Source organism: Gordionus sp. m RMFG-2023, chromosome 1 (genome assembly GCF_954871325.1).
Source record: "Gordionus sp. m RMFG-2023 chromosome 1, tfGorSpeb1-WG-v2, whole genome shotgun sequence".
NCBI lineage: Eukaryota > Metazoa > Nematomorpha > Gordioida > Chordodea > Parachordodidae > Gordionus > Gordionus sp. m RMFG-2023.
Window position 1 is genome coordinate 4128384 of NC_088775.1, and position 20605 is coordinate 4148988.

The 20605-nt window shown below is 27.6% G+C and overlaps 2 protein-coding genes across 2 annotated transcripts; one reads left to right on the top strand and one right to left on the bottom strand.

The window, feature by feature from the left end:
- Positions 1 to 4754, top strand: LOC135931738 (TIP41-like protein). The gene is made up of 6 exons (XM_065469015.1): positions 1 to 151; positions 552 to 821; positions 2032 to 2290; positions 3424 to 3519; positions 4356 to 4427; positions 4501 to 4754. Exons 1-6 carry the CDS (start codon positions 42 to 44, stop codon positions 4600 to 4602), a joined length of 909 nt encoding a protein of 302 aa, XP_065325087.1. The 5' UTR covers positions 1 to 41; the 3' UTR covers positions 4603 to 4754.
- Positions 4755 to 5511: 757 nt separating this feature from the next.
- Positions 5512 to 10553, bottom strand: LOC135923014 (2-oxoisovalerate dehydrogenase subunit beta, mitochondrial-like). Its single transcript, XM_065457600.1, has 9 exons — positions 10464 to 10553; positions 10343 to 10420; positions 10234 to 10302; positions 9907 to 10040; positions 9528 to 9686; positions 8343 to 8517; positions 7906 to 8051; positions 6464 to 6550; positions 5512 to 6151 (listed from the first exon to the last, which is right to left on the bottom strand). The coding sequence occupies exons 2-9, from the start codon at positions 10404 to 10406 to the stop codon at positions 6011 to 6013; spliced, it is 975 nt and encodes a 324-aa protein (XP_065313672.1). The 5' UTR covers positions 10407 to 10420; positions 10464 to 10553; the 3' UTR covers positions 5512 to 6010.
- Between the last annotated feature and the right edge of the window lie 10052 nt (positions 10554 to 20605).

A 20605-nucleotide genomic window follows, 5' to 3' on the forward strand; every position in this document is an offset into this window, starting at 1 on the left:
AGTAATTTATTTTACAATATGAATGAAATATAAAAATTTTAATGAGTAGTGAAAAATTTTATTTCAACAAAGGTTGGAGCTTTGAATCGTTCAAAAATCATATACTCTCTTCTGAATGTCGAACAAATTGTAATAAATGTGATTATTGCAAGTAAAAATTTTTTAAAATTATCATGAATAAAATATTATTTTTTGATTATCTTACTCTATTTATATACAAATATTAAGGAATTGTAGCATTGGCGTATCCATAATATTTATAATGTAGGGGTTATTGGGTTGTTTCATTTTTTTAAAAAAATATTTTCATAATTTATATTGGCCATTATTTAAAAAAAATATATATTAACTTCTGCTTCAAAAAATATGGTTTATAAGACATTGTATTCATGTGTGGGTGAAGGAAAGGCTATTTCACTGAAATGATATTTATTAAACTTTAGCAGGATCCTCCCCCCTTTTCTTTTATGCCAATGCTTCATTTATTGAATAGAGCTTTAATATAATTTAAATGCCTTTTAATTAATATTTTATTTATTATTATTATATAGATTTATGAGAGAACTAAAACCCCATTTGACTGAAATACCTGAAATGGTTTTCCCACAAAATAAATTAGTTATTAAATATAATAAAAATGACAACAATCTAAAAAATCTATCAAATTATGAGAATAATTTAAAGCAAAATAATTCTACAATTAATAATTTTTCAAATGTTCAAATCAGTTTTGAATGTATAAATGCCTTAAAATTAATTGGAAAATCAAATCCAGATGATGATCTAAAAGTATCTTATTCTAAAGAATGGCTTCAATCAAGGTTAAATTATTTTATTTTATAACAAAATAATGTACTCATACAAACTACATTTTTACCTCACTTGTTACCAAAACTAAGATCAGTATTTTTTTTATTTAAATAGAAATGCAAGATATTTATTATTCATATATGAGATTCTTCAAAAAAATTTGCCTATGTTATATAAGAGATAAAGGTATTAAAGATTCTATAAAGTCTTCTCTAAATCTTAAATTGAGATATTTAATATATTTTTTTAAATGATCTTTGATTAATTCTTAAGTTAAAAAAGGTATTAACAAAGCTTTTTATTTAATCACCTATTATCTTTTTGGCTGATGATTTGTATTTGCATTGTCTGCATAAAGGAGGGGATAAAAGAAATTGACCTCTATAAACCTTTGGGTTAGAGGGGTTAGCTTCCAAAGAGGTTATATAATTGCGAAGATTCCTCAGTCATTGGGACATTTATTGCTATCTTCAATATATTCCATTCATTACACAAAATTGATTCAATGCAAGATAGAAATGTAAATTCGAAGTTTCAGTCGTGCATGATTTGCTCCTCTCCACAACGAATATAGAGGGTGAGCTATCACTTAATTAGACCAAATTGGATTTTTTGATATATACGTTTCCCATAAATTAAGAATCCTGCATTGCACCTATTTTTCTAAGTCCAACCCTGCCCAAGAAAAAAATTTATAAATTCATTTAGAAATAAGCAATAATTTAGTCAATATTTATCTAGGAAGGAGGGGGCGGGGGGGTTATGATAAATTTCTATCCCCATTTGTTTAACCTTTGGCTAGGTGGCCCACCCATCCATATATTATTTTTTTATTTTAACCCTGTTAAAGTCTGCTGGACCATTGGAAGTTCTAAACATCTTTGCTATGCAAATGTTTCGTGCTTTATTAGTACCAGCATAAAGGGGGGAAAAATTATTATAGCAACAAAAATTTGGCAAACTTTAAAATTAAAATGTGATTGAAATCATTTATCCTGAAATGTTTATATTGTTCAATACCTTAATTGCATATTCTTGTAATCCGTTTAGTAAAGTATAAAAAAATGGGAAAAAAGTTTTTAGAAACACATGGTTACCAAGATAGTTAAGAATATACTCATCGTTTAATCGATAATTTTCGCTATTCTCTTTGGCAAATTAAGTACATCAAATATTTTTGGTCAGAGTTTCTTACCCCTCAATCATGTTATTTTTTGTCAGGGAAGAATCAGAAACTCAACTCAAAGGCATGGTCAAATCTTACGACTGGACATTCACTACTTCCTATATCGGTGATTTATTGCTCAATCTCGATAACACTGATTCTTATTTCGAAAAAGACCAAACATTCCCGCAAAATTCCGAATCGATCGATTACGAAATGCTAAAAATTCCCGAAAAAATCTTATTTTTCGATCAAATAGATTTATACGAAGACGAGTTGGGGGACAACGGGATCTCCAAATGTGACGTTAAAATAGTAAATAGCCCCTCAAAAAATTTTCGGTATTCTTTTCTTGCCCCGCTTTCATGGTTAACGAGAATTTCACGGCGAAGTAAACAAAATATGCTGTATTCGCCGCCGCAAATTCGAGTTACCCGTGAATGCAGTGTTAGGCTAAAAAAAGAAAATAAATACTGATAATGTTTTATCTAAGAAATTGCTTCTTTATACGAAAATCATAGACCTGTAGGCCCGGTCCTAATTTTAATTTTTTTTTAAAAATCCGGGCCGGGTACTTCTTCCGGTTTATGACGAAAATCATCACTAATTATAAAAAATTTTTAATGACACTCATTTTTAAAAAAAATCAGTAATAAATACGATTTGAAATCGTATGTTTCGTCACTTGATTTATTATTTATTTTTTATAAGGTTTCTAAACTTTTCACTTGGTCCGAAATATTGAGTAAGGGTCAAAAAACATATCTATTAGAAATTCCCCTTTCCAGTAGAGCCCATTATAAACCTCAAAAAAAATAATCTTGAAAATATCATTTACATAATAATTTATAGGGAAGCAAATAAAAATTAATTAAGCATGGCAAAATATATAATAATTTTTTTTTAAAAAATTTGTATAGCTCGTTAGACCCGCCAAAAAACATCTATTTCAAAATTCCCCTGTCCAGTAGAGCCCATTATAAACCTCTAAAAAATTAATCATAAAAATATCATATTTACTATAAGAATTTATAGGAAAGCAAGTGAAAATTATGCATTGCAAAATATAGAATTTCCCAAAAAAATAATTGTATAGCGTGTTGCACCCGACAATCAAAAAACATCTATTAGAAATTCCCCTGTCCAGTAGAGCCCATTATAAACCTCTCAAAAATTAATATTAAAAATATCATTTACATAATAATTTATAGGAAAGCAAGTGAAAATTATGCATTGCAAAATATAATTTCCAAAAAAAAAATTGTATAGCGTGTTACACCCGGCAATCAAAAAACATCTATTAGAAATTCCCTTGTCCAATAGAGCCCATTATAAACCTCTAAAAAATTAATCTTAAAAATATCATATTTACTATAAGAATTTCTAGGGAAAAGTAATGAAAACTAAGCAATGCAAAATTATAATTTTTATAAAAAAAATTTGTATAGCGCGTTACACCCAGCTATATGTTTATTCTCCTTCGATTTTTCCTGCGAGTCGATGGCGTTATAGCTAGATCCAAAGAAACCCGGTATTTTCATCAGGTTTTTTTTTCTTCTAACAAAATTTTTATAATCGCGTTAACTATTTTTCGGTGGAAAGATAGGTTAAAATTTGTAAATTTAATTATATATTTTAAAAAAATGGCCGCAAAATCGACTCGAAATATTTTCGAGTATTTGGAGTAATTTGAACGCCACCTTAATTTATTTTTGAATGAATTGAATCAAAATGGCGCTCAATTAACTTTCGCGATCAAATTAACGAAGTAGAAGATAAATTTACAAAAAGGAAATATATTTAATTAATAATTTCGAATAGATTTTCTTTTTAAAGAAAAATGAGGTGTCAGTGTGAAATTTTACAGACTAGCACGAATTTCGCAGTGAAGTCAATGACCTATAATAATACCTACCTAGACTGACCATGCATTCATATTTGAAAGCGTCATTGAATACAAATCAGCTGGATCCGCCATTTTTGTAACCCTAATTATTCTCACGTTAAAAACTACTATCGAATTGATAACTTGCTTCCTTATTATCTCGATGATCAAAAGTTTGCGTTCAGACAGGAATAAATTGGCCTCTCGTTTAAAATTTTTAATAATGATATAGGTAATCAAAATGGCATCTCCAGCTGTTTTCATTGATATAAACTTAATAAATACATCGTCAGTCTAGGTATTATTGTATGTCATTGAGTGAAGTATACTAAAATATTATATTAAATATAATATTTTTATATTCATTTTTGTATTCTTCGCTAATTCATGCTAACCGTGAATGCAGGGTTTATACAATAGTTATTTAGGATTAAATGTTTGCTAACATAATAATTATGCATATTTATTGTTGATTTTTTTTAAAAATATATATAGTTTGACACTAATTACATTTTGAGGGAACACAGCGAGAAGGAACAAAAACTTTCGGCCAATGATAACTATGATGTAAGTTTTTTTAAAATTTGACACATGCGCATAACTTGTTTTTATTTTTTTTAAAAAATAATAATTGAATTAGATTCCTTCAACTAATATTTTGTCGAACATAGATGAGGTGTGCTCAAAATTACCCGTTTTGCGAATGTATACCGAAAAGATTAATATTCATGTGTCATGTTAAACATACGCCTTTTATATATTATTATATGAACCTCTAAAATAATGTATATTATTTGAGAATCGATAAATAAAAGTGATTATTTTTTTTGTTTATTCCTAACACAGCAAACTTTCCAATGATTTGTGGGGTAATTCTGATCAAGATAAGTCGTTTTTCTTTAAATTATTTTCGAAAAAAAAAATCCATGTAAGTACTAGCGTACAAATTTTTTTTTGTCACGCTAAACATTATTATACTGAATCGCGATAAATATTCTGAAGGCAAAATCGTTCGTCGTCTTGACATTATCCAATTTAATTGATAATTAATTAATCATAATTGAAATTTTTTAAAAATAAATTTATACCTAATGCCATATAAACTACGATAAATTCTATTCGATATGGCATTCTAGTTGTTTGTTTGTATTCCAAAAATTGTTTGGAATGCTAAAAATTAATAAATATATTTTGGTTTATCGAGTCTTAAAATTAGGAACAATTTCATTTTTAAAAAGATTTTTTTTTTCTCTCATCTTTATTCTTAAATCATAAAATAATTTGCATACACGGAGGTCATAATAAAAAATAAATATTGTATAATTAGATATTTTAATTTTTTTTTATATAAATAATTTATTGTATAGGATAAAATAAATATATATATTTCCTTCAATCACTTAAAATATAATTTGTTTTAAGATTTATTTTACCTGGTAAAAATTTTTTATTTATACTTTGAATTATAAGTTAACATGATACATGTAATGAAAAATAACGCAAAATCATTTTTAATAGTTATAGTTACATTTTTTTTAAAACTTACACTTGAATGTAACTAGTAAGAGTTACATATTCTTTATAAAAATAATTAGTTATTATGTAACAACTAATTATAAATAACTTAGTAACATATTCAGAAAGTATCATGCTGTATATTATAAAAATACGAGTTCAATATAAAATAAAATAGCTTTTTAAAAAAATAAATAATATATATAGTTAATTGTTGAATATAATTCTAACCGAATTACTTTGAATTATAAGAAAGAATGTTAGTAGTAATAATACCATTATTTACCAAAATTTATTTCACTGGGAATAATATTTAAAATGGGCGGTTTATATATTTTAGCCTTACCTGATACTAAGATGGATAAACATAATAAAAAAAACATTCGTTTGTTTATATTTTATAAATTATATTATCATAAATAAAATACTGTTTATAATAATACGATCACAGAACTTATTTAGAATTTTAGGGGAGGTGTTAAGCAAAATCAGGAAACCATTGTTTGAAAAAATCTAATTAAGACCTTAAATAGCATTTTATACTTTAAAAAATCTAGAGTTTTGACTGATCGCTTTTAAATATAATATTTTGGTTCCTAATTTAAAGTTCCCCCTTTTTTATCTAGTAAAAAAAATCAATATTGCATGATTTCTTTGACGGCTTGAAGACACTTGTATTTATCGGGCAAATAAAAAGGTTCAAAGATGAGTGGGAAAGGCGTGTCGTACCCGCATACCCTTTGTACCGGCGCTTTAAGATTTAAGAAGCATTCTTTCTAAAATAAATCATTGGTCAAAAAAAACAAGGATTAATCATTTTTATTCTAATTTGTAAAATATTTCTTTATTCCCATTCTCTTCATTTATATTCTACATTTTAATTCTTGGTTTCCTTTTTTTTGTTTATTCGAAGTTATACAAATCGTCAGTTTAATGTTCTATCTCCATTCTTTTTTTAAATTGTTCAGGGGAGTATTTTAAATAGAAAATCCCTACGCAAAAATGCAAATAGATCATAAAATTTTTTTATTGTGGATATACAAGAATATGTTACTAAAATTATAAATATAATTTCTCTTTTTATTTACTTGTACTTCAGCAGCTATTTCGGCACCAAAACCCGAGGTCACTGGTGCTTCGTGCGATATGATCAATCGCCCCGTTTTGCAAACGCTCTGTCGCATTAAAACAATTTATTAAATTGGTTTAAATAAAAAAAAGAAGTTAATTTATGTCCAAAATTTGGAACCAGAAATCGACGCAATTGGGCACGTGCGTAAATTTTTGTCTAATCTACTCAAGCTGGGGAGAAAAAATTAGGCATTCATGAGCTACGTCCAATTTTTCTTTAATCCGCCTCGCCCTTGTAGACAAAAATCGTGCCCAAAAAATCATAGAATTTTTTTTTAAATTCCAAATTATCATTTTAAACTTTTCCAAAATATTATTTTATTGCTTAATATTTTCTTTTTTTTTTGAATTTATTCTATTTTAAATTTTATCATTCAATTCCGAAAAAGAAAAATTTTTTTATGAGACGGCCCTGTCTAAAATCTATGCCTAAATGATTTATGAGCATTTATTTATACCATGTTTATAAAACACTTGTCTTCAATATCTTGTTTAGAAAAATCGTAGCACTTGGGACAAAAGATATTATCTTGAGGAATACCTTATAGGTGTTGTTAAACGACGCGATTTGAACTGATTTTTAAAAACGGCTAACTCAATATTCTATCCACGAAAACGCAAGCCTGAAGATTTTTCTCATAGATGGCACAAAGGATTGGACATCTATTAGCGAAAGCTCGGGTTTTCTGGCTAAAATATTAAGTTAGCAGTTTTTAAAAATCGATTTAAATCGCGCCATTTTACAACACTACCCTACACTTTAAAAAAACAAATTCTTAAAATTAATATTAGTGTTGTTTAAACGACTCGATTTTTAAAAAACGGCTAACCCAAGATTTTGCCTGGAAAATATTACGCGAATGACTGGAGATCTTTCTCATAAATGACAAAAAGGTTTGAACATTTGTCAACGAAATTTCGAGGTTTGCATAATATTTTTTGGCAAAAATATTGGTGTTAGCCTTTTTTTTTAAAAAAATCGAGTCTTCTAATCATTACTAAATAATTAAATATTGCTTTTTATCGATCTCATCTCAAATTCAGTTAGAAGTTGGATTCAGTGATTTATCTTCTATACAATGTATTGGTTAGCTGAAATCCAAATATAAATAAATGAGAATATGAGCAATATAATTCCTAAAATCTTTGTATATCACCACATAATCTGATTCTTAAATTCGTTATATTTAATATTATTTTCAAGTTTTTATAGAAATTAAATTAAAATATATTTACTCTTGACTATAATAATAATAATAAAACGATTGATGAAAGTATAGCTGTCATGTCATTTTATATTGCTTTTTTTTAAAATAAACTCTTAACGATACTATTCAAATTTATGTTTAACATGTGTAATATAAGTTTATTATATAGTAAAATTACGATAAAACTGAACTTTGAAAATGGTGTCTTTGTCCCACGGGAGAATAGTTTGGAGATCGATAACTTCGGCCTGTATGCCGTGTTGACTCGAACACATTTCGGCCACCTCCAGCATCACGTGTAACTGAGTGCCCCAGGCCAATAGGGTTACGTCACTACCTTTTTAATTTCAATTAATAGGATAAAAATATAATCATCATTTATTTAGACTCATGATTATATAAAAAACGCTTCTCAAGTGGTCGATATTTCAAATTTATTAAAGCGGGAAACGTTAAAGAAGTTTTTATCCTTTTCCAAAATGTGATCATTTATATCAATTGACCAGTTCTCATATTGTATTAGTTTTCTTCCTAAATCGTGTATGTTAAAAAAATTCTTTGTCTAATTATTTGATGTATCTCATATTTTATTTTTTATGTATATATAATAATGATAAAAAATATTAACCTTTCTTGATTACTTCGGCCTTGCTCAATTCCACCCGATAATCATCTTTGATCGGAACTGACTCAACTGCCGCTCTGTAGAGGGATTTGTGTTCCAAAAATATGCAAGGGTTTTTGTCATCGGCGCAAGCTAATAAAAGACCCTTAGCGGTTGTGGGACCTCTTGGTATAACGACCTTATAATAGGGAACAAAAAAAATTAAACATGATGAAAAATAGTTTGAAATCATTTTCTAATATCTATCATCCTTAAAACTTTGAATTAGATATATTTCGATGGGTATGGTAAACTAGAGGTTTGTAAAGAAATTGCCCGCCAATTTGAAAAAATTGTTTGGTTTGGTTACTTATTTATTGCATTTTAAATATATTTATACTTATAAAACTCATAAAAAAATTACGCGAGCTTATCTGACTTACATGGTGTGGATTGGATATTCTATACATGCTGTAAAACATTTCGGGTTAAATAAGATTATTCAAATTTTTAAAAAAAAATCATTCCCGATAAATTATTTAAAATTGAGAGATTCAGAATTCCTTGTGGATTCCATATATCAATCACCATCAGGGTTGCCAGATCTCCCGCTTTTAGTGTAATTTCCCCATTATTTACCTTTCTCCCAATGATATAATTTTTTTATTTTAATTCAATCATACATTTAAAAAGGCATCTTTGTTTTAAAATATAAAAGTATTTAATATCTTTTAATTTTAAAATAAATTATGATAAATCAAAATCATATAATGATTGCTTCCCCTGATTCTGATGATGAAAATGATTCTTATATAAATGTGAAGTAAATTATTTTATATAATTTTTTAGAGAATCAATAGAAATAAGCTTAGAAACGGAATTAATAATTATAGTTTTCTTGTTAAAGATTTTAAGGTGTAAAAAAAAATAAAAATTTAATTAATAGCATAAAATCTTATTAAAAATATGTAATTTTCTAAATAAAATCTATTAATTCTATATTTAAAAACAAATAATATAAGATCATCCTTTATTTTACTGTTGCGTTTAGATATATTCATTTAAATAAAAAAATCATCCCTGGGGAATAAAGATTAATATTTGTTCTAAAATAAATTATTTTTTTGAATTATAGTAAAATTCTCACGCATTTTGCTTCAATGAATCTGGCAACCCAGATTACGATATATATAAACTTAAATATCATACCTTTAAACCTGGAACATGGGAGAAAAAAGCTTCATTGCTCTGTGAGTGATAGAGTGCTCCATGTCCAACACTTCCGCAAGGTGTTCGGATAATCAACCCCCCTCTTAACCACCAATCACCACCAGATCTATATCTGTATTTGGCGGCTTCATTTACTATCTAAGTAATTTTTAAAAAAATTGATATGTGATAAAATTTTGATTATATTTCTATTTCATTTAGTATTATATGAATATTAGTGAAATAACCAAAGGGGCAAAATCTACAATTTTAATTTATTGACATTAACTTGAGAAGGATAAATTATAATTGTTGAGGGAGCAGAATATTCTGAAAGATTTATTTAAGAAAAGGAAAATATGAAGATAAATCTTAAAACTTGGTCAAATGCTGGAAAGATATAATCTGAAAATTGAATTTCTGCAATGGCCTTAGCTCCAGCTACAGCCAATCCAATACCAAATCCTGCTATCCCTTGTTCTGATAGTGGAGTATTAAAAACTCTATCAATGCCTAATTTAAAAATTTTATGCATATAAAATTAAAGGAAATCAATTTTTTATTTAAATAAATAAACATACCTATTTTTAAATTATATTATAATAATAAAACAAAATAATCATAAGATTGGTATTAATATGAAACTAAATCAATGGTTCAAAATTATAGTTTGATAATAATTTTACTAATTGAAATAAAATTGTACCATATTTTTCTCTAAGTCCAGCAGTACATCTAAATACACCCCCAAATGCAACATCTTCTCCAAATATCACTAAGGCTTATTTATAAAAATGTTTTAATAAAAGATTAACCAGCTGTTTTATCATTTGCTAATACAGTATCCAATGCATTAGTTATAGCTTGAAAAAAATTCATTTCTTTAGATGGTCCTGGATGATTTTTTAATTTAAAAACATTTTATTAAAAATTTGCCTTCATTTTCATTGTTGATGGGATGAAATTTAAATTGAGTTGAATATGAAGACTTGATTTCTAGCTTCAAAAAAAATTTACCGAATTTTTTGAGTATCATATGATTTTTAAAATGAATGTATGCTCATATTAGCATTTAATAAGTTTTAGTGTTTTTTCCTACATAGCGTCTATCATAGATAATGTAAAAAAACTATTTAATTCCCAGTTTCGATCAAATGTTTTCTATAACTTTTGACTGATTAATTTATAACTTTTGATCATATCCTTTTTTCGATATATAAAGTTGAAAAACATAGAATTCCTCAGTTATTAGTTTATTTTATAAACAAATTTAAGATTTAAAATTACATTTAATACTATAATTGTCAATAAAATAATAGCTTCTGTTAAAATATGGCCTAAGGCTTCCTCAGCCAATAAAACAATGTCCTAAAAATTTTAAAATAAATTTCTTAATATGAAAAAATGTAATATACTCCACAGTCCACATAAATATTTTATTTCTAAATTTTTAAATAACATTGCATTTTAAAACTCAATAATTTTGTTCCTCTTTCTGAATTCTATTCAGAAAAGAAACTTAGGCGCTATTTTTATAGTTTTTTTAAATTATATATTTTGACAAAGATTTATTTATTCTTATTTTTTGATCTAAAAATGACTATTTAGAATAACTATTTAGTATTTTAAAAAAGTAGAATAAAGTTTAAGAAGCTCATATATCCAAATATCATTTGTCATTAGTTTTTAATTGACAGTTTATATTATTCACCAGTTTCTTCCAGATTTATGTATATTTAGTTTTTGGTTTCACATCCCCACCCGATCGAGCACTGTGCCAAAATCAATTAATGGAGAAACTTTTAAAAATAGAGAAAAATTAAAGGTAAAATAAAATATTTCCAAAAATATTAAATTTTTCTAAATCGTCCACATTTAATTTTTTTAAGTAATAATGTATAACTATCCAGTAGAATACATTTGACATTAATGCTTCCCAAATAACAATATATCTATAATACAATTATACCATATATATTTTATGCCAGAATTAATAAAATATAAATCGTAATAATATTTTATCCCGATTCAAGTATTTGGTAAATTCAAAGTTCAAATGACGAATATGGTTATTAGGTTGCATATAATACGTTGCAGGGTTTTGGACAACAATCGGGATATAAAGCTTTTTCGTCAACGGTAAGACAAGGTGCCTTTGAATTTGCACATCTGTGAACCATTATTATTTAAATAATAGAAAATAAAAAATCCCTTCTTCCATTTCTTGTACTTTCTAATATATAAAATGTTTTAAACTTACGTGTAGCATTCGGTATTCATTTCGAGACCTTCTGAGATGCACGCGCATTGCATACAACGTTTAGGAGAATTATTCCATACTTCGCCGGGTTTAATAGCAACATTGAGGTTGCCGCCGAAAGTAATCAAGCATTTACCTAAATCATTAAATTATTATCTATAATTTAATTAGAAACATGTAGACATGACCCGAGTACTCGGGCAGGCCCGTATTTTTATTTTTTTTTAAACATACTCGGGGGGGGGGGGGGCTAAGAAGTTTTATGAAAAATATCCGGGTCTGGCTAAATATTTTAAAATCGAATATTAGAAATCACCATTGTTATCTTTAATAACTAAAAAAATATATATATATATTCAAAATTTTTATAAAAAAAATCCGGGTTCTGCCGATTAAAAAGAATTTTGTCCGGACTAGGCTTGGAAATATAAAATGCGGGCCTGGTGGTGAAAATGGTACCACTGTTTGATGTTAATATCCTAAATATCCTTGAAGTCTACAGGACCCAGCTCGAAGCATTTTGTAAATGTTATCCGGTTCAGCCCGATTATTTTTTTTGACAGCCAAGCCAGATTTTGGGCTTCGAGTATGGTCTCGCCTATTTCTAGTAATTACATTTAATGAAAAATATTATGAAAACCAGTTAGTTTTTATAAAAGGCTTAACATTTAGACATTTGTAAATCTACTGATGAATGCGTTAATGTGATGCGAAATTTATTTAACAGTAGATACGTATTTATTTTAAATAAAATAAAAATGTTGAGACGCGTCTAGGTTCATTGTGTTCCAATATTTTTTGGCCTTATTATAAAATATATAATTTTTCGTTTTAAATGACGTTGCACAATTATAATCTTCTATATTTAAATTTTTTATATATCTGGATGATTTAAATTTTAAAATAATTTTTTAATAATTTAAATCAGGAATGTCCCATATAACGAGATCAAATCAAATATTAGTTATTTTTGAAAAAAATGGGATATGCTCTGTCCTATATTTTTACATTATATGTAGTTATAATATTAAATGACAATCAAATAATGTATAAATGTCAAGGATTAAAATTATATATTTATAATTATTATAATCACGAAGATGAAGAATAAAAATGGTTAATGATGCTTACTACCAAGTGAATGTATGGAAATATTCTAAATACCAACCTAATTTGCTAAATACCGACCAAAATTTATTAAAATGTAATAAGATCCTTATTATTTAATATATTAATACGGAATCACGTGGTTGAGTCCGGCCTCCTATATATCCCCCCAAGGATGGAACCACCAAGTTAGAATAAGAAAAAAAACACGATCATTCCTGGGATTCGAACCCGGGACCATGGGATAAGTAAACCAAGCTCTTGCCTACTAGGCCATAGAGGCTTTCCAAAAAACACGATTTTTCAAATATATATTATAAATATATTTGGTAGTGCCTATCCAAATGAAAAATAAACAAAATTCAAATTTGATAGATGGTACCTTAAGGTACCAAGCATCATTAACCAATAAAAATAGATACTCCCTTGTCTCAATATAATAAAGGATTTGATGTGTACTTATGCTTTTTAATTAAATTTTTTTAAACAAGATGAGTGAGTAACAAATGATTTATAATTTTTTCCCCATTTTTATAAAATATTTATTTATTAATTTGTTTATTAATCATTTTCCATTTATATTCAAATGAAGATATCTTGAACTTGATTTTGTATAATTTGAAAATAAAATTAACATAATTTTTGGGGTTATAAAAGCTTAATTTATATCGATTATAATTTGTTACATTTATGGTAAGCACGATTTGTTCAAGTAATGCAAAATTAATCGCCAGCGAAATTAGAGCGGATTTGTGGCAACTATAAGAACTTTACGATACGTAAAGCGCTGGCGCCAATTTATATTTCTCACTCCGTACCTATAATTTATACTTTATTGATGGGTTACACTTATGTAAAGGTACCAGAAAATAATTTCGCATCACTTAAACAAATCACGAAATGAGACGTAAGATTGGTATTATTAATATTATATGAAAAGAATTCTAAAAAAAATTCTTTAATTTATTCTAACATAAATCATCTTTAAGTAAAATTTAAGAAAGGCAACATTTTTAGAAATTAAAATAAGATAAACGCTTATAGGTGAATATTCTGATAAAATAAAGATTACAATTTAAATAACATTTTTTAAAATAAAATAAAATTGGTACCCCCACCCCTTTTTTTTCTTCTTTTGCAATATCACCACTAGCTACACTTAAGAATATAATTATCAAGTGATGAAATAAAAAGAAGAAATATTTAATAATAGGTTATTTTTAGGTAATAATTTATTATTAAATTAGGCTTTTTTTAGAAACAAAATAAGTTAAAAGGATAGATAGCATAGTCATAACTGGCCTTTTACTGAAAAAAAGAGCTCACATTTTTCTTTAAATTGCCTATTTCGATCATATTTATTCGGTAACTTTTTCTCATTCGTTAATATTTTTTTTAAAGTGAGATTCGTGAATAAGTAGATAATGATTTAATTATGTAAATAATATAAAACATAATAAAAGCAATTTTGTAGGGCCGGGGGGGGGGGGGGGGGTGTTAGGAAATTTTAGAATAAGTGCCAGGCCCTAAAATGCCCCTTCCCTATTTGATTTAAATTTCAATATCTATATCGGATTTTACTAATATTATAATATGTTTCGTGGAATATTCCTCCGTTAACATAGCGGGGTGACCATATCATACATACCAATATGAAGCTTAGGATTCGAGAAGAGAGAATATTCTTTAATTGATACATCTATAATTTATGTTAGTTTTAAAATAAAATATACACTATAAGCATGCATATCAGGTTATAAAAAACCCTATTCAAGTGTTTGGTTATCCGAAAATTCAATTTAAAAGGATATTTTAGAAGATATTTATTGTCTTGTCGATTATTAAATCTCAGTAAAATTTATATTATATTTTATCATCTTGCTAAGTCTTCAGGATCGATTCTCTTCTTTTTGGCATTATAACTCGTTCGCTGCTATGGTTAAAATACTTGACCTTTTTTTTTAAATTCAATCCCACTCCATCATGATTTCTACTGTCTGGTTGATCCTTTTTTTTCCACTGACACTTCTAACATCCCTTTACACCCAGAATCTTAGACACATTGAACTGGCTATTTCTCATCGTTACATATGAAATTAAACGATTAATATAACGAGTAATCTAAATAGCATTTTATTATTCCCTATTTATATTAGGCATACATAACTCTAAAATTGTTAACCCTTCACTCTTTAAAATTCATCTTTTTTATTCCAATCTATATCCAGATCTGTTGACCGCCTCATTATTTATACCCTCACGCCAATCATGTACACTACTACCACCATTTATGCAGAATATGGAGCTGGCTAATAAATTTTGCTACAATACAGCCAACTAATTTCATACTCTTTTTCGTGACCTTCTTTCCCACACTTAAAACATACCCTTTTCATTTCTATATTACCGATTCCATTTATCGCACATATAAGGCACTTATAATAGCACATATCTAGGGTATGTTCGTACCTCCCACACTTTGTACACCTTTCGGTCATTCTAACATAAAAGGCGATATGTTCATATTTGTCATATTGAAACTTGCCACGCTAACCATGCTACACTTACATCCATTTCATAATGCATGCCATTTTTTTTTGTTTTGAAAATTGAAACCTGGCACTACTGTCATTATCATTCCTTTAGAATCACCTTTCAGTCCTCTTTATAATTCTTTTACAAAACCTTCTTTCGCTTATGCATGAAATTTTACTATCGATTTACCCTATACTCAATTCCTAGAAACAAGATCCTTCTACCCAGTAAATTCTCTTTCGCTTTTTTATATCACTCCACTAACACTTAGTATACTTTGTTTCATTAATATAAAAATTACCAGACAGGCCATGCTAGATTTTTTAATATCTCACATAATAAAAATGTTTAATTTTTTGATATAATGGAAATATTTACCTTGTAATCCAAAGATATGTGAGAATTAACCACTGATACTTTTTTTTCACTTCAATTTTTTAATAGATGATATAAAAAATAACATGCACAAAAGTTTTTCATTCATATCAAACGTATTATTTTTTAAAACTTTATTCATTATTTAAAACTTTAACACTTAAAACTTTATTCAACATTTATAAAGAAAATAATAATAATGGTAATAAACGTAATGTCTTATGATAATATTATCACAAATATTAATATAATATTAAAACAGTTAATATTATAGCTGATGATGATGAAATTAGCTATGATATAAGTACATTAGTATGGTTATTACAGGAATAAAAGAAAAATTATATAGAGAATATTATCTAATATTAAGCGGGTACGGTTTACCTCTGCATAGGCAATTTCTTAAAAAAATACTATTTATTTAATTGTTGGCATTTGGCACGGAATATGGGTGTCAAGTGAACGCATGATAGCCCTCAATATCAGAGCGTAAAACGCAAAAATAACGCGTGACCAAGGTGGCGTTAACGGTGTTATATGCGTGGAATACAGTTTTTTTAGGGTTGTTACAAAAGTTTAATATTTTAATCAAAATAATGTTGTCTAAGCCTGGAGACTTCGCTCATAGATAGCAAGAAGGTTTAGAAACTCTTATTTGCCAAGTCTAGAGGCTTATATAGCATTATTTTGATACCAATCATAAGCCAAATCCTCAATTTTAATTTTTTTTTTCCTTCTAGAATCCAATATGGGTATAATGAAACTGCAAGCGTCTAAGTAAACTGCTAATTTGTTAGGTATAAATTATGTCTATAGAATATTAAATTAAATAAGTTCAGATTTTCTTAAACAAATTCCCTAAAATTAATTTTCTAGTATACTTAATAAATATAAAGTCATAAAATTTATTCTAATAAAAACATTTGTTTAATTATTAATGTAATTATAATTCAAAAATAAGAAAATAGTTTATATTATATTAATCCTCATGGTGACATTCAATCGTTTCTTTTTAAATATATTGTACTTCGAAATAATTTTGAAATCCTTAGATATTCGGGATTACTCATCAAAAAACATCATTAAAGGCTCATTATAAACAGCTGAGTAGAATATGAATGTCTAAACAGCGACCAAATATTTAAACCCATTTTTAAAATTATATTATCACCCGCCCCCCCCCCACCCACTACTCTCATATAATATCTGGTCATTTAATAAATTTATTCTAAGCGTTTGACCAAAAAATATTTTTAGGCTGAGGAATAAACTATAGATATAAAGATTGTATAAAAAATTGACAATAAAAATTTAATTTAAATAATTCCATTTCATATAAACTATTCTTAATCATCCATACCTAGTGTAGAAGTGTGTATAAATGTCTAAACAGCGACCAAAGTTCAAAAAAAAATAAGCGATCTCGCGAAATATATATTTATAGATTTTCTTCATTTATTTTTATAATTTATTTTTTAATGATTTGTTATTTACCTTATTTTATAATGTATTAAAAGCATAACTGTCAATTAGGTTATATAACTCTCAATTAGGATAAAACTGTCAATATAAGCATTTAAGATTAAACTAAATATATTTAAGGCCTGAGATCGTAGTCACGATCCGATCCGACATGATTAAACAGCTGATCGATTTTTCTGTCTATGGAGATCAATTTTCCCTCTATTAATTATTAATTTTATTGATATTAAATTTAAGAATATTAAAAATTTATCGCATTATAAGATTTTTTTTTTTTTAAATCGCTCAGCTGTTAAATCGTGTCGATCGTGTCTCACCACGAATTCACCTATTTAATATGTTTTTCTTCCAAAATAATGAATCCCGCAAAACCATAAAGTACAGTTCCTTAGACCCTTCTTTCTTATTCATACCCATCGCCTGCACCATTCTCACCACCTTCGGTAGCAAAGCTCAACGTTTTTTCAAAGATTAAGGCAAACGGATCCGCGAAAAAACCGACCAGCCTAAGGAATCCCTTTTCTTACGCCAAAGACTTGCTACCGCCATCATTCGTTCTAACTATCTAAGCTTCATCTCTTCCATTGAATAACCTTCCATTTTCCAAGCTTTCTTTTTTTTATCCCCTATCCTTTCCCGTAAATTATATTTCTACAATTTTTCCCCTTTATTTATTTTACCTTTTTAAAAAATTAATTATTTGCTAATATATTTTGACATCATATCAGTAAATATTCAAATAAAGTAACCCATGACCGAAAAAAAAAATTTATAGGATATAAATTTTATGCCAAAAAATTAATTAAAATTAATATGTAAAAATTATTTATCCATTTTAGAAGAATTTTTACAAATTATACAAAATTAATCAAATGACGACGATCATTGGATTTTTTTAGGTTCGCTATGATATTTGACGCAGGGTCTTGGGCAGCAATCTGGATAAGGAGCTTTATTGACGGCTGTAAGACATGGAGCCTCGGAAATTCCGCATCTTAAAACATTTATTATTGATAAAAAGGAATATATTAGAAGAAAAATAATACAATAATTCTTTTCCCCTCAACTCATCCACTTACACTTTTTTTTTTTCAAATAGATATAAAATGTTTAAGACGTATACGTGAAGCATTCCATAAGCATTTCGAGACCTTCCGAAGAGCACACGCATCGCATGCAACTTTTAGGAGAATTATCCCATACTTCACCGGGCTTCATAGTAAAATGGAGGCCAAGCATATTCACTAAGCATTTACCTAAACCATATTAATGATTATCTATAAATTTTACAATCATCATAATTTTCTAAAAATCGGGGATATATATGTTCAAAGTGCGTCCTTTCCCGCCAAATTTTGAAGTCAAAACATTTGGACTTTTTGACCAAGAATATTTCATTGAGCGTTATAGCTTTACTTAAAAAATTTTTAAAAAATGAAAATCATGTATATATCATTTTTAATGAGATTGACTTTTGACGGAACGGATGTAATAAACGGATCCGTCTCCACTTTGAATGCAGTCTAAATTGTAATTGCAAAATGGTTATAAAAAGTAAAAAAACGATTTTGTAAAATTTCGCTTGTGAGTCAGAAAATTTTAAACCAAGCCTTTAAATGCCCTATACCTCCCCCCCCCTCCCCACTCCTGTGGTTATGGTTATTTAGATAAGTATTTGATTTAAATTACAATATATATCGGATTTTTACTAGTATTATAAGTTATTTCATGGAAGGTTGCTCCGTTAACATAATGGGTTGACCATAGCATGACACTCACTAACGAGAAACTCACGATTAGAAGAGGTGATAGGATATTCTTTAATCGTGACATCTGTGATTTATGAGAGTTTTTTTTAAAGTTTTTAATTATAGCGAAAATTCGAATTAAAAATGATATTTTACTTTTTTTTAAAAAAAACAAAGCTTATTGTAATGTGTTCTTTTCAAAATTTTGTGTAGAGAATAAAAAAAGGTATATTCTAATTTTTTTTTTTGTATTATTCATTTATATTATAAAAATAGAATATGTTGTTAAACAAACGGCTCTATTCTGAGGCCGATATTTATCAAGATTTCGCCAATAAATGTCAAACCATTTATGCCATTCTAATGAACAAAATTTTCGGGCTTGCCCAATAATCTTTTCTGGATTAAAATATTGATTTTAGCTTTTTAAGAATCGGCTAAAATCGAACAATTTAATAACACTAAGAAATGAGATGATTATATAGTAAACCAAACTAGTTCTGGAAGTAAAAATTCAATATGATCTATTGTTTTTATAGATAATAGCAAAATTTTCATAGCCATGATAAAATGTAGATAGGGTATAAAAGACAATATTCGGAAGAGCAAGAAGAATTGACAAGAATAATGAACGAATAAATAAGTGATTAAACGACAATAATATATTAACGGGATTCTTTGGTACTTTGATTTTGATCTGGTCCTAGGGTAAATATAATTTCTTACTAGGACTTGGCCAGGATTATTAAAACCATTGCCATATGTGAACACCTATTATATTTAACTGATCACTTTAAGAGGTGCTACTAATCCTTTTTAGACTCATTCATCCCCTATACGCTTTTTTTAATTGACATCAGAGACCTGCAGACTGGGCCTCCCGGGCCGGACTATATTTTAATGTTTTGGACCGGGCCGTGCAAATGGTTGTCTTTGCAGGTCTCTGATTGACAACCCCCAAACCTCCAGAAAATTATATTATATTTTCTCTTCAAGATTTTCTAGTTTTTTCGTAAGCTCACCTAGTCTGTCACTACTACTTTATGGTATAAATACTTTGACCCTTTTCTCGTGATTTCTGATTGATCCTCTAGAAATTTGATCCGTCTACCATTTCTTCCTCTGACACGCCTTTACTCACTACTTTATACCTGTCACCTTCGACCCATCGAACTGTCTATCTCTCATCGTTAACTATCAGACAAAACGCCGAAACCTTCTGAAATAATTTCCTTCATTATTCACACTAAACCCCTATAAACTCACAGCCAAACTAGCTAGATTTTCCAATGTCTCACATTAACATCGCACTTAAATGATAATAAAATACTTATTTTTTGTAATAGATATTAATTTACCTTGTTAGCGTAAGAAGATATGCTAAGAATTAACAACTGATATTTCTTTCACTTTATTTTGTTAATAGATCGGTTAATTTATATTTTTTTAAAAAAAGACACACTTAAAAGTTTTCATTAATTTAAAAATTTGATTTTTTTAATCTGTGAAACTTTATTCAATATTTAAAACTTTATTCAATAAGGAAAACAATAATGGTTATTATCATAATA